Source organism: Aspergillus japonicus (assembly GCF_003184785.1).
Source record: "Aspergillus japonicus CBS 114.51 unplaced genomic scaffold BO86scaffold_17, whole genome shotgun sequence".
Taxonomy (NCBI): domain Eukaryota; kingdom Fungi; phylum Ascomycota; class Eurotiomycetes; order Eurotiales; family Aspergillaceae; genus Aspergillus; species Aspergillus japonicus.
In genome coordinates, this window is record NW_020291654.1 from 221,548 (window position 1) to 234,955 (window position 13,408).

Consider the following 13,408-nt stretch of genomic DNA (forward strand, 5'->3'; position numbering starts at 1 on the left):
CATGCAGCTCAGTCGAGTCGGACATGGACAGATATAGATAGTCTGACAGGTTCATCTCTAGCTCTGGCATAGTTCGTTCCTCCTGATTGAGCTGATGCGCTGAATGGACCCTAACTTAAGTTCTCTAGCACTACTAGGTAAGCTAAGGAAAGATGCTCAGTACTAAATCTGGGACCAGCAAGCAAGCAAGCAAGCAAGCATCAAAGCAATACTAAGCCATTTTCTCCACTCCCTCTCAACCCCCCCTTCCACTTCCACCGTCGAAACGGTCATCCTACTTGAATTGGTGCTGGTCTGGTCTGGTTCTTCCTCTCTCTTTTCCAGCCTAACGCCACCTGCAGGGCAATTCTCCCCTCTCTCCGTGGATGGTCCGTCCCTTGACTTTTTGAGTTTATTCTATATTATCGCTATTATTGCTGTCTTAGGGTAGTTAGCCGTAACTATTCCCAGCGTTCTGCGGGTTCCTGATCAACCACCACCACTACCACCACCACCATCACTGCCATTACCACATCATCATTGATTTACTTCACTGCCTTCCCTCTCATTCCGGGAATTTCCTCTCTCCTGCACCCCTCATTCCGCTATCGTCTGACCTCCCGATTGTCCAGTTTCCCACGTTTGAGTGGCGTCTCTTCTGCTAGCTTGGCCTTTTTGACCGTCTCATTCCGCCCCGTCCCCTGGACAATTTACACTTGTCGGACTAAGACAGACAGGCTACACCGTTCCGGGTCAGTTCCAGTAGCTGATCAATCCAACCCACGGTCGAAAAAAAGAAGGTTAGCAAAGGCCAAAAAAAGCAGAGTCATCAACTCCGCGCATCTTGCTCGCATCGCTTCTTTCCATTTCCCTTTCACATCCTACCTCCCCGTTCTCGACTTATTTCCCCGAATCCGAATTCTCTTCTGTCCTTATTCTGACCACGCAACCTCCCCCCCCCCCGGCTTCCGTCGCGCCCAAGTTCCCTTTTTTGCTCCGACTTTCTGTCTGGATGGATACCTTGTGGCCATGAACCCAGCAGAGAATCACATCGAATTAACAGCCACCAGAACCAGCCCTGCCCCGAGCACTGCGGGCTCGACGGGAACCCCTGGGACTACGGTGCGCGCTGCAACTGGCGGACACATGAGTTTTCGAAGGTGCGTTGATATTGTTATCCCTTTTCCTTGGATGTGCTGCGGGTTTTGCGCTCGCGGGGTTGTAAGACCTTCTTCAGGAGCTCAGGCGCAAAAGCAAACCTTCCCCCTGGAATCGGAGATTATTTTAAACAACTGGGGAAAATGCAGAGGCTCGGATCTAGATTGGGGAACTTATAGAAGCTAATCTTCTTTATCTAATCGCTTTGCGAAACAGACAACGTGCGTCGCGTGCTTGTGAGGTACGTCTTTTTGTTCCTGCGAGGTCGCGTTGTGCTGGAGTGCCTCGGCACCTCGGCTCATCCCAACTCACCTGTTGCTTCGCTCGTTTCGCTGGCTCTCCCGCCCGCCCGCGATAAACGCATGCGATCGATGCTGGTCGCACGATTGCAACACAACCATCATCCTGTATCAGAAGATAATTGTTCGTGCTGACTGACTGACCTTATCTGCGCTGTGAAGACATGTCATGCTCGCAAAGTGAGTACTCCCCTACCCTAAAGGCGAAGATATTGTTGGATCATCTCCCCAACCGGTCGCACCTCCGTCCCTGCGCCCGTGGGGTTCAGAACGGAACTGTATCACTAACAGCACGACCTAATTCCCAGGTTCGCTGCGACGCTGCCAGCCTCGGTGTTCCATGCACCAACTGTGTGGCATTCTCGATTGAATGCAAGATCCCAACGCCGAAACGCAAGAAGAACCAATCCAAGTCGAAGGAGTCTGAAGGGTATGTTCTGGTCTGAATTCGAGAGGGTTGCCTTCTGAGCCACTCAGGCTGATCATACTCTGCTCCTTAGAAGTGAGGAACGCGATGAGAGGCTGCCCGAGGCAAAACAGGAACCGCCCACCGTAATCACCACCGCGCCGCCGGCAAGCGTGTCATCGAGCAATAGCAATGCTACCTTCGGATACCGAGAGAGTCAAATGGCGATGGACGGAATGCCGGTAACTAGCCTCACCGAATCGCAAGCTGCGAAACAAGCGTCCCATGACTCAGCCTATGCCCAGTTCATGAAGCCCAAATTCGCCCGGGCCCCTATCAAAGAAGCTGGAAGAGTCGCCTACCTCGGCGAGTCGTCGAATCTGTCGCTCCTAGTCCAAGACCGCCATGGCACTACCGATGTTGTGCACTATCCTCTACCTCCCAACATGGGTGGCACGCGCGCCAGAGTGACGGATTTGGATAGCCTGGAGTTAGATATCCTTCACCAACGTGGTGCCTTTCTACTGCCGCCGAAACCTTTGTGTGATGAGCTGGTTGAGGCCTACTTTAAATGGGTTGCCCCGGTGGTGCCTATTGTCAATCGCAGTCGTTTCATGCGACACTACCGCGATCCCAAGAACCCTCCTTCCTTACTTCTTCTTCAGGCTATTCTCCTTGCTGGCTCAAGGGTCTGCACAAACCCGCAACTCATGGATGCCAACGGCTCAACGACCCCGGCGGCCATGACGTTCTACAAGCGCGCAAAGGCTTTGTACGATGCCAATTATGAAGACGACCGCGTGACGATTGTTCAAGCCTTGGTCCTTTTAGGCTGGTACTGGGAGGGACCGGAGGGTACGTCGATCTTACCTTCACTCATTTACAACACTATTGACACACTATTGACACGCCTTAGACGTGACGAAGAACGTTTTCTATTGGACACGCGTGGCGATGGTCGTGGCGCAGGGCTCGGGCATGCATCGAAGGTATGTTGACTGAATTGTTGGGAGGAAGCCGAGTATGCTCATTTAGTTACAGTGTGGAATCGTCTCAGCTTAGCAAGCCCGACAAGAGGCTGTGGAAGCGAATTTGGTGGACCCTTTTCACTCGGGATCGGTCGGTGGCGGTTGCACTGGGTCGCCCCATTGGTATCAACACAGACGACTCGGACGTCGGAATGCTGACCGAAGACGACTTCATCGAAGACGAGGTCGACATCGCCGCGGAGTATCCGCCTGATCCGGTACATGTGCAGTTCTTCCTCCAATACGTCAAACTATGCGAGATCATGGGCTTGGTCCTTTCCCAGCAGTATTCCGTGGCTTCAAAGTCGAGGAGAATGAATGCTATGGACTTGACGCACTCAGACATGGCCCTGGCAGATTGGTTACAGAACTGTCCCAAAGAAGTATGTTGGCAACGGCAGCAACACCACTTCTGGGCGGCTCTGCTGCATGCGAACTACTAGTGAGTCTCGAAGCAGAGCTTCTGGTTTTTACTCTGGCTAACCCTATCAAAAGTACGACTCTTTGCTTGCTGCATAGAGCGCATATGCCGCCTGCCTCTTCGGCCCCCAGCAGTTACCGCGTGGAAGAGATGACCTATCCGTCGCGCACTATCGCTTTCCAGGCTGCAGGGATGATCACATCCATCGTTGAGAATTTGCAGGCTCATCATGAGATTCGTTATACACCCGCCTTCATGTGAGTAGGATTCAGCTGCCAGCCGTTGCCAATCTGCTGCTGACTCTTGAGCAGTGTCTATAGTTTGTTCTCGGCTCTTATCATGCACGTTTACCAGATGCGTTCATCTGTGCCCTCGATTGTGGCGACCTGCCAGGAGAGGATCAACATCTGCACCCAAGCTCTCAAAGACGTGTCCAAGGTCTGGCTTGTGGCCAAGATGGTACACACGTTGTTCGAATCCATTCTTGGAAACAAGGTTCTTGAGGAACGCCTGCAGAAAGCTGCAGGTAAAAGGCATCAGCGTGTACGGCCCGAGACAGTGCAGCAACCGCACGTCAGAAGACCGGATCCACCAAAGCGCAAGTTTGATGATATGGATCTTGGCTTGCCGAATGGTGGGCCGACGCCCCCGGTGTCTTACGAGCGATCTCGACCCCAAACCCCAGCGGTCACACCATCTAGGGATCTGCCGCCCGGTCTGAACGTGCCGCAGGGTTCACCTCCAGGACATGGAGGGCCTGGCAACTCGCGGGCGACTACACGTCCAACAACCCCATTCAATCAATTCTCTTTGCCTGCCACACCACCAGACCTCTTCCTCGTCACGCGAACAACGCCTAATCTTTCACCGTCTCTGTGGGAGAACTTCCAGCCCGATCAACTGTTTCCTGACGGGACAGCGTTCTTCCCAGAGCTGACATCTCCACAGCCTGCTACAGTTGACCCGCAGCTGCAGGTGCCCTCTCAAGTACAACAACCTGGTATGATGCCACAACACATGCCAGGACGAAGCAGTATCTCGGCCTCTCACGGGAGCCCGGAGCTTCTGTCGAATCTGCCTCCCGGCATTGCGCTGCAGGGCCAGCATGCGCAACCAATGTATGGTCTGGAAAATCAGCAGACGTGGCCGATGCAAAACCTCGAGGCAACTTTGCGTCCCATGGATGCAGGCAGTCAGGACGACAACTGGAGTACGAGCTCTCGCAGTGGCCCAACAGCGCCGACCACGCTCAATGTGGAGGATTGGTAGGTCTTTCTTTCTTTCCCGTCATGCTTTCAAGACGTGTCGCCTGAAGTGTCTTACTGATGGTGATTCCTAGGTTTCAATTCTTCGGCATCAATGGCAGTTTTGGTGAGATGGCGACCTGAGAAGGATCATAATGTATAGCTTACTTACCCTGTGCACTCGGATATGCTTGTGTCTTAAGGGACCGGGAAGTTAATTGAGGGTGATGATTGTCCTTACATCTTTAGCTTTGCTGGAATTCAGTCGGTTTTGTGCATGGGCATGGTGGACGTCATGTTGGAGTCGGTTTCGGTGAGGGATCAACGTTTTTACAAGCAGGCAATGAAGGAGTACGAGGGGAGGGGGTCTGGCACATGATAATACTCCTGTATATATACACACCTACCTCACACATCACGAAGGAACTGAAGCAATTTGCTTGTTCATACTGTAGTATGCTGAGTCATTCTGCTTCAGGACTTTACTGGAATGGGCCTAGTGAATGACGACATCGCGATGCTGGCGGCTCAGCCAATGACAGCTGGACTCCATCTGGGTCTCTCCATACCGACTCCCGTCTATTCTAGTGGCTGTGAGTGAGTCTGTGACTCTTCTGGGGAAGGCCATAATTTGTTCCGTCCATTCTTCCCTCTCCTTCATCCTTCTCGACTTTCAAAACACTCATCTTTATATTTTGGCAAGCTTTGATTGTTCTTGCCCATTTCTATCAAATCTTGATTTGCTGATTAGTTCATCACTTGGTGCTGCCTATTTCTTGTCTTATTTCTCAACTTTCCCCCCTCCCCCCTGTCGGTTCTGCTCCCGCGAATCCTTCCGTCCCCGCAGCGATGTCGGCCTCAGGATCCGGTGCTGATTCCAGCGCTTCGAAGAAGGCGTTTCCTCGCGTTGACCTCGAGGGACACAATTTGCCCCCTTCTCCTGCTCCATCCAGCCCGCATGGTGTCAGACGCTACAACATCGCCACCGAGCTGGTCTACACGGACAGCAATGATCAGTACAATGCCAGCAGCGTCCCGATCTATCAGGTACCGACCAGCCAGTCCAGTCTTGCAATGCCACCCGGTGTGACGTCGAGGGTAGGCAATTGAGGTATAATAAGAAGCTAATTCTCGTCGGATAGAGTGCCACTTTCAAACAAAGCTCCGGCGCAGGCGGCGGCGAGTATGATTACACCCGCTCCGGAAATCCCACCCGGACTCACCTCGAGCGGCACTTGGCTAAGATCATGTCGGCCCAGCGCGCCTTGGTTGTGTCGTCGGGTATGGCCGCTCTGGATGTGATCACCCGCTTGCTTCGTCCTGGCGATGAAGTTGTGACCGGGGATGACCTTTACGGAGGAACCAACCGCCTTCTGAAGTATCTTTCTACCAACGGCGGAATCATTGTGCACCATGTGGATACCACCGACCCCGAGAAGGTGCGCGAGGTCCTGACCTCGAAGACGGCCATGGTCTTGCTCGAGACCCCGACCAACCCCTTGATCAAGATCGTCGACATCCCCCAGATCGCCGCGGCCGCCCACGAGGCGAACCCCAACTGCCTCGTCTCGGTCGACAACACCATGATGTCGCCCCTTCTCCTCAACCCTCTTGATCTGGGAGCGGATATCGTTTACGAGAGTGGTACGAAGTACCTTTCGGGTCACCACGATCTCATGGCTGGTGTGATCGCCGTGAACGACCTGGCGCTGGGCGAGCGTCTCTACTTCCCCATCAACGCATCCGGCTGCGGTCTGTCCCCCTTCGACTCGTGGCTGCTGCTGCGCGGTGTCAAGACCCTGAAGGTGCGCATGGACCAGCAGCAGGCGAATGCGCAGCGGATTGCGGAGTACCTCGAGACCCACGGCTTCAAGGTGCGCTACCCGGGGCTGCGGTCGCACCCTCAGTATGAGCTTCACCACTCGATGGCCCGCGGCTCGGGCGCGGTCCTGTCGTTTGAGACGGGCGATGTGGGCGTCAGCGAGCGGATTGTGGAGAGCGCCAAGCTGTGGGCGATCAGCGTGAGCTTCGGCTGCGTGAACAGCCTGATCAGTATGCCCTGCCGCATGAGCCATGCCAGCATCGACGCCAAGACGCGCAAGGAACGAGCGATGCCGGAGGATCTCATCCGGTTGTGTGTGGGTATTGAGGACGTCGACGATCTGATCGATGACCTGCAGCGCGCGGTAAGTTCTGGCCTCGATTTGTGGTAGTGTGTATGCATTTGCTAACGAAAATGTGGTAGCTGGTGCAAGCTGGCGCCGTCAACGTCACCTTGGAAGGGATCCAGGCGAACACGTCGGAATGAGCTACATATGCATAATGACACTGGGATACGGTGCGTTGGGCCTTGAAGGACGAAAAGCCCAGGGAGCAATGGGATTTACGGTTGGGGAGACAATTTTCCATTCGATTTTATCTATTTTGTGTTGGGCGTTTGGAGCATGTTAATCGACTTGTTGTATGTATGAAGACCCAGAAGAAGAAAAAAGAAATGATAGATCCAGCATTGAGCATTTGATAATTTCCCGGGAAGTGGACCGACCGCGCAAGGGCTGACTGAAAAAAATGTCGGAATTTCGAATACCCATTGCTTGATTGATTGATTGATTAATACGAGCACAACGATTGCATCGGCCGGCATCGGAGGACATTTCCCGAGGCGCATCCAATTTATGCCGGCCGGGTGATTCTCGTCCGTGGGTGCATTTGGTCGGTCGGTCTGTCTGTCTGTCTGTCTGTCAACTCACTCACCCCCGACTTCTTTTTTCTCTACGGCTGACGGACTGACTGACGTTCGTTTGCTTTTGCAGAAGTGACAAGTGATCTTTGGGCGCGCTGGTGGCCAACACAATGTTTCAGTAGTCTGTCTGTATTTTGAGTGAGGCTTTTATTTTCTGCATCGGTCTTCATTTTGTGGAATCGGCGGCAATTGTCTTCTCCAGCCACCGTCCGGATGACGTTATATTAGCAATCAGCCCTCTCTCTCTCTTTTTTTCGTTGTGTCTTCGACTTTGCCTGTTAGAACATGACGCGGAGTGCACTTGCTCCCGAAGCGCCCTCGCCTCTTCCTACGAGTATGTCGGCCCTCACGGAGCGATCGTCCGTCTCCACGACGAGGTGGAACACCGACCGTCTGGGGACGCGACTGGGGGTGGATATCGCCAGCGCGGCCACGGCGGGTGCCTTAACCTGCCCGGTCATCACCGTCATTGATCGGTACGTTCTGTTCAACATCGCAGCACCGCTCCGCCAGCCACCAAGCACCACGCCGTACAACCAAAACATGATCCCACTAACCTGTCCACCACACTATCCAGCGCGATCATCGAGAAAGCAGCCAAGGGCCTCCCGATCCAACAAACGATCACCTCCTGCTTCCGCTCCATGGCCCGCCACCCGGGGGCCTTCTTCCTCAGCACGCCGTTCCTGCTGATCTACACGCTGTACACGTCGACCTACCTGACGGCCAACACGATCGACACGGTGCTGTCGACGATGCGCGACAAGCCCTTCTCGACGGTCTTCCCCGGCACGGCCAAATTCCTGTCGACGACGGTCGTCAACATGGGCATCTGCGTGTACAAGGACGCACGATTCGCGCGGATATTCGGGGCATCGCCCGCCCCGGGCACCAACACCACCACCAACCCCCCCAGCGCAACCAGCACAACCCCATCACCACCCACGAAACCCAACGCCAACCTCTCCCCCACAATCGCAATCCCCCGCCCCCAACACACCGTCTCCGCCGCGTGCCACCCGGCCACCGGGCCCGGCGCCCCCACCGTCCCGCGCGTCTCCTACGCCCTCTTCTGCCTCCGCGACAGCATCACCATCTTCGCCTCGTTCAACATCCCCGCCCTCCTGGCGCCGCACATCCCCGACCGCGTCGCCGCCACCCCCGGCATGAAGGCGGCGCTGGCGCAGTTCAGCTGTCCCGCGCTCATGCAGTTCGCCAGCACGCCCATGCATCTGCTGGGCCTGGATCTGTATAATAGGCAGCCCCCCGGGGGGCTGGGGTGGCGGGAGCGCGTGGCGCGGATCCGCCGGGATTATGTGCCCAGCTGCTTTGCACGGATGGGCAAGATCGTGCCGGCGTATGGGGTGGGTGGGGTCGTGAATGTGAGGATGAGGGCTTGGTTGATGGGGGGGTTGGAGGGGCAGAGGTCTTAGACGGCCCTTGGGTGTGGTTGTCCCGGGGAATAGTCGATGGGTTTCATCGGTATGCATATCATGCGATGAGGGTTTTCTGGAATCTCGTTGAGGGGAAGAAATGGGTCCTTATGGATTCTGGACTTGGGGGATGCTCATAAACTTGGCTCTTGTTTTGTCGGCGTTTGCGATAGACTTGCGGGGGGTGGACGCCGCTTGCCGCTACTTACTTACTCACACCACTTACCCTTAACCCTTACACTTGCACTTTACACTACACTACACACACTACACACACTACACTACACCACACCACACCACACCACACCACACCACACATACAAGCACATACCACCCATACATACCCTACCCCAAGCACATACACTCAACCCCACTCCACTCCACTTCCCTCCATCTTCCACACCTCACACCACGCAACCCTCGGTCAATGAATTGTCATCCTTCGGTTTCGGGGCTCAGATACATTCAGATAGGTATTGGCGTTCTCCAGTCCAGCATCTCCCCTGCCCTGCCCAATCTGCCTTTTTGTTTGGCTACGGCTACTTCTTCCATCTGCCCCCCCCCCCCCCCCCCCGGGAGTCAACGAAGCGCGGAAGGGGGCAAGTCATACTGCTCAATGACGGCATATCCCAGGCGCCCCCCCCCCCCCCCCCCCCCCCTTCGCTTTGAATAGACTAGACTCGGGAGGAATATCCATTGTATGCTCCCGGGTGTTGGTGGTTCAGCCGAGCCTGAGCCGCCAAGCAACGCAGATCTGCTTCGAGTTCCAGGATTGATCTGTGGTTTCCGGGTACATGTACTGTTCCAGTAGTACTGTACTGTAGTACAGTACAGTACAGTGAGGATATAGAATAGAACATAGAATCTGTCGTGGTTTGAACCTGAACCGACATCCATCTAGCTGCTGAGAGGGACATCGGATACAAGGTACCGGATCTGGATTCGGCAGGTTGGGGGGGTGGGGGTGGGGGTGGGGGATCCCGGGCCATGGTTAGTAGTAGTGTACCTTAGTATCCTATAGACCAACCTTTTGCACGTACTGTACAGTACGGGGGGCCTTGTACGGAGTTTTCCCGCTGTGCTATCCTATCTGCACTGTAACCCCCCACCACCACAAAAAAAGGGTGGAAGATCCCGAAGCTGGTACGTAGTTGACGACGGTGCTAGCATGCGCTGCTAGCATGAATCCAGATTGCCAATCGCGAGGGGAATAGGTAAGCCTAGCTTAGCCTAGCCGAGATTCCCACGGCCACGGCCACGGCCACGTCCAAGAAGCATAAGCATCCGCTGTATACATCCAACACCAGAACAGCGAGCGAGCGAGCGAGAGAGAGAAAACAATCGTACTAGTCGTACATGTCGGGCATATCAAGTTATACTGTACCGTACAGTACCGTACATCCTGTGCTACTGGGTTGGCGAGGGGGGTTCCCCATACTGTATGGACATGGACACTCTGTGTAAGGAAGGTCCAGAGACCACGGGGAATGGAGTCGAGTATGTATAGTACAGGACGCAACTGGTGGAGCCACTCCCGTTGCTCGACAGGCTTTGCGTCTGGTGGGCTTGCTGGGGTGGATGGATCTCGGTGCACTGTGCACAGGAGGCTCCTCAAGCCCAGGGGGATTGGCACCGGGTGGACACTGGGTACTACTGTACAGGACGGGGTATGAATTCGCATGGTGGACAAGCTATCACTCTGGTGAGGGCTATCGTGAAGACGAGAGAGAACCATCGTTGGCTTTTCGGTTATGCGAACATGATTATGCTGTGGCTGGAATGGTTCATCAGATCGTCGGTTGGTCGGGTAGGGGCTGGCTGACGTTGTTGATGATGGTCCAGTCTGTATGGACTCTACGCGGTTCCGGCTGGGGCATGCGATAGTCAAATGGACGAGCGATAGAACCTTGACATCAGGATGCACTCTCGGATACGAATCAGATTGTCTTCATCTTTGTGCAAATCAGCTTAACTGTTTAGCATTGATACTGTACGGTCATGCAACACCCCATCCAGCACCACCCACCCACCCCAAGCCACTCTGTCCCAAAACTACCGCGCAATCGAATTGATATACTCAATCCCCTCCGCCCGATACGTATCCGCCTCGACATAACTCTCCGTCCGCGGCAGCCGGAAGACGAAATTGGCCGGGCCGTCCGCCGGCGTATAGCGCGGCCACTGGGGGATTCCGTCGACTATCCCACAAACGGTCAGCCAAACCACCTTCCTCAACCACGATCCGATGGGGGACATACCTCCATGTCCGTTCGGATCCAGATCCGTCACAAACGCCGTCCACATCCTCGCGGCCAGATTGCCCAGGGCCAGACGCGTGGGGTCGGAGCCGAGGGGGGTGATGGTCTGGTCGGGGTTGGCGAAGACGAAGGGGATCTAGATACTTAGAATCAGTCTGTCTCCAGGAGAGAGGTCGTTGTGGAGTCCCCCGGAGCAATTGCATAGGGCAAGAAAGGAAAGCGGCCTACCTCGGCGAAATGCTGCACGCCAATCACACTCGTCTCGTTCAACGCCGCCACATCCCACCGGTACGCATACACCTCCTGCTCGTACCGCGCCATCTGCGTGCCCAGCAGCCGCCGCGGCGCGACCATGCACAGGTCGCCCGCCATCGACTCGTAGCGCTTGTACTCGTACCCGCGGGCCGGCCAGGTGACGTTGCCCCAGCCGTAGGGGCAGCCCAGGGCCGAGATGTTGGGGTACAGGCCGAGCAGATGCGTGGCTTGGTCGCGGTCGAGGACCCAGCGTTTGGAGGCTACCTCGGTTAGACCTTGGAGCATTTGACGTAAGGGGTGATAGGGTGCCCACCGATCAGTTGTTCAATGCACTCCGCGTCCGTGTTGGTCCCCGTGGTGCCGAAGCTCGTGCCCTCGTCCGTGTTGGTCCCGTGCAGGATGGGCACCTTGGCGAAGCGGCCTGCCGTGATGCTGATCTGGGGCTTCTCCTTGATGAAGGTGCCGTCGATGGTGCCGAACCACTCGAGCCCGTTGTAGGCGAGCGGGTAGAAGGTCTCGAAGGGGACCTCGCGGAGACACTGCAGGGTGTCGGAGGCGGAGGTGCAGCTGCACCGCAGCTGTCAGTAAGAGAGCAGGAACTGTGTCCGGGGTGTATACACGCACTTCGTCTGATTCACAATCTGGTCATACATGGGCTGATACCAGTCTGTGCCGTTCCAGGGCGGACCGACTGCGTTGCCAGACTCCATGATCGCTGTAGCAAAATCAGCCCCGTATCCACAGCACCAGTTCGAAAACAAAAAACCACTCACCAGCCCTGAACAGCCCCTCATTATCCCCATCATTCGTCACCAGATGTGCCCCAACACTATACGCCCCGCTGCGCCTGCTCATCAGCAGCTGCACCCACTCCCTTGCACACGAGGACAAAACTCACGCAGACTCCCCCCAGATCGTAATCTTCTCCGGATCGCCCCCAAACGCGCGAATATTCTCCTTCACCCACCGCAAGGCCACGCGCTGATCCCGCAGCCCCAGATTCGTATTCCCGGATTCCTACACCTCTGCATCAGCACAGCACTCCCCTTCCCCCCCCCCACAAGGACAAACGCCGAGAAACGCACCAGAACCTCCTTCGAATCCAAAAACCCAAACGCTGCGACCCGATAGTTGATCGACACGCCAATCACGGGTTTATTGTTCAGCGCGCCTTGATGCAGGATGTAGCTCATGTTATACCTGCAGTTGCATCATCATCATCATCATCATCATCAGTCAGCTGCTAACCAACAACCCACCGACAACAAGCCAGTTCCCCATCGCATGGCCTCCCCCACCCCCAAAAGAAGAAGGAAAACAAACCGCGGATCACTCGTCGCTCCCTGCATCCATCCACCCCCGAAGATCCACACCATGACGGGGAGCAATTCCCCCTCCGCCTTCTCCCCAGTAGACCCGACAGTACCGACCGAAGCAGGCCGAATCACATTCAGATTCATGCAGTCCTCGCTCAGACGCGTCCACCCGGCGGCCACGAGGGTGGTCTCGTCGCTGCCGTAGCCGGGGCAGTCGTTGCCGTACTGCGTGGCGTTGTAGATGTCTGTTTCTGTCTGCGCTTGTGCATTGTCATCGCTGGAGGTGGAGGTGGTGTAGCTGTCGCTGTCGCTCACGCGATAGCGGGTCTTGAGCGTGGCGGGGGTGAAGCGCGCTGGCTGGTCGGCGTATTTAATGCCCAGGAAGAGGTCCTGGGAGAATTCGGGCAGGGAGCGGCCGATGAAGATTGTGGAGGAGGAGGGGTCTTGGGGGTTAGAGGGGAGGGTTACGGTTGGTGGGGAGGAAGACGCAATAGAAGAGGACGCAGTTGCAGAAGGAATAAAAGAAGAAGATGGGGAAGGACTGTTGGGGAGGGCAGATGTTGATGTTGCGACAAGTAGAAGAGTGGTGAGGGTTGGGAGCCAATGGGTCACGGGGATGGTTAGACAGGCCATTGTCATGTCATGTCCCTCAGCTTTGTCGTTTGTCTCTCTCTTGCTGTCTTGATGTCTCCGCAAGGCACTCAAGCTACTTTATAAGTGCTACAAGTTAGTCGATGGTAGAGACCAGGCATACCCAGCCTGCATCAACCCACTCCATCCTCCATCCTCCATACTCCATACTACATCCTACACTATGTACTGTACAGTATCGAGTCAAGCTTAACCTGCAGCAACTGGACACATCCGG

General features: G+C 55.5%; 4 protein-coding genes across 4 annotated transcripts; 3 read left to right on the forward strand and 1 right to left on the reverse strand.

Annotated features, from left to right (window-relative positions):
• Positions 1 to 878: 878 nt before the first annotated feature.
• farA (CeGAL family transcription factor) lies at positions 879 to 4,970 on the forward strand. Its single transcript, XM_025671843.1, has 10 exons — positions 879 to 1,139; positions 1,354 to 1,378; positions 1,599 to 1,616; positions 1,745 to 1,866; positions 1,937 to 2,697; positions 2,759 to 2,831; positions 2,884 to 3,312; positions 3,366 to 3,548; positions 3,603 to 4,556; positions 4,631 to 4,970. Exons 1-10 carry the CDS (start codon positions 1,009 to 1,011, stop codon positions 4,677 to 4,679), a joined length of 2,745 nt encoding a protein of 914 aa, XP_025528778.1. The 5' UTR covers positions 879 to 1,008; the 3' UTR covers positions 4,680 to 4,970.
• A 210-nt stretch (positions 4,971 to 5,180) lies between these two features.
• On the forward strand, positions 5,181 to 7,055 carry BO86DRAFT_388392 (cystathionine beta-lyase STR3). Its single transcript, XM_025671844.1, has 3 exons — positions 5,181 to 5,582; positions 5,678 to 6,721; positions 6,781 to 7,055. The coding sequence occupies exons 1-3, from the start codon at positions 5,385 to 5,387 to the stop codon at positions 6,841 to 6,843; spliced, it is 1,305 nt and encodes a 434-aa protein (XP_025528779.1). The 5' UTR covers positions 5,181 to 5,384; the 3' UTR covers positions 6,844 to 7,055.
• Positions 7,056 to 7,854: 799 nt separating this feature from the next.
• BO86DRAFT_388393 (uncharacterized protein) lies at positions 7,855 to 8,941 on the forward strand. The gene has a single exon (XM_025671845.1). The coding sequence runs from the start codon at positions 7,923 to 7,925 to the stop codon at positions 8,709 to 8,711; it is 789 nt and encodes a 262-aa protein (XP_025528780.1). The 5' UTR covers positions 7,855 to 7,922; the 3' UTR covers positions 8,712 to 8,941.
• A 1,800-nt stretch (positions 8,942 to 10,741) lies between these two features.
• BO86DRAFT_360110 (putative triacylglycerol lipase (LipA)) lies at positions 10,742 to 13,173 on the reverse strand (the record flags this gene model as incomplete). The annotated part of the gene is made up of 9 exons (XM_025669796.1): positions 10,742 to 10,909; positions 10,970 to 11,105; positions 11,198 to 11,484; positions 11,538 to 11,791; positions 11,849 to 11,939; positions 11,998 to 12,065; positions 12,123 to 12,241; positions 12,310 to 12,424; positions 12,548 to 13,173. 9 exons carry the CDS (start codon positions 13,171 to 13,173, stop codon positions 10,764 to 10,766), a joined length of 1,842 nt encoding a protein of 613 aa, XP_025528781.1. The 3' UTR covers positions 10,742 to 10,763.
• Positions 13,174 to 13,408: the final 235 nt, after the last annotated feature.

What these genes read in the sequence shown, in the direction of transcription:
- BO86DRAFT_388392 (XM_025671844.1), top strand. Translation starts at nt 5,385, where the DNA reads ATGTCGGCCTCAGGATCCGGTGCTGATTCCAGCGCTTCGAAGAAGGCG. An exon ending in GCAGCGTCCCGATCTATCAG is followed by an intron (nt 5,583 to 5,677) that starts GTACCGACCAGC and finishes CTCGTCGGATAG; the next exon opens with AGTGCCACTTTCAAACAAAG. An exon ending in TCGATGACCTGCAGCGCGCG is followed by an intron (nt 6,722 to 6,780) that starts GTAAGTTCTGGC and finishes AAAATGTGGTAG; the next exon opens with CTGGTGCAAGCTGGCGCCGT.
- farA (XM_025671843.1), top strand. Translation starts at nt 1,009, where the DNA reads ATGAACCCAGCAGAGAATCACATCGAATTAACAGCCACCAGAACCAGC. An exon ending in GTACTGGGAGGGACCGGAGG is followed by an intron (nt 2,698 to 2,758) that starts GTACGTCGATCT and finishes GACACGCCTTAG; the next exon opens with ACGTGACGAAGAACGTTTTC. An exon ending in CGTTATACACCCGCCTTCAT is followed by an intron (nt 3,549 to 3,602) that starts GTGAGTAGGATT and finishes ACTCTTGAGCAG; the next exon opens with TGTCTATAGTTTGTTCTCGG.
- BO86DRAFT_388393 (XM_025671845.1), top strand. Translation starts at nt 7,923, where the DNA reads ATGGCCCGCCACCCGGGGGCCTTCTTCCTCAGCACGCCGTTCCTGCTG.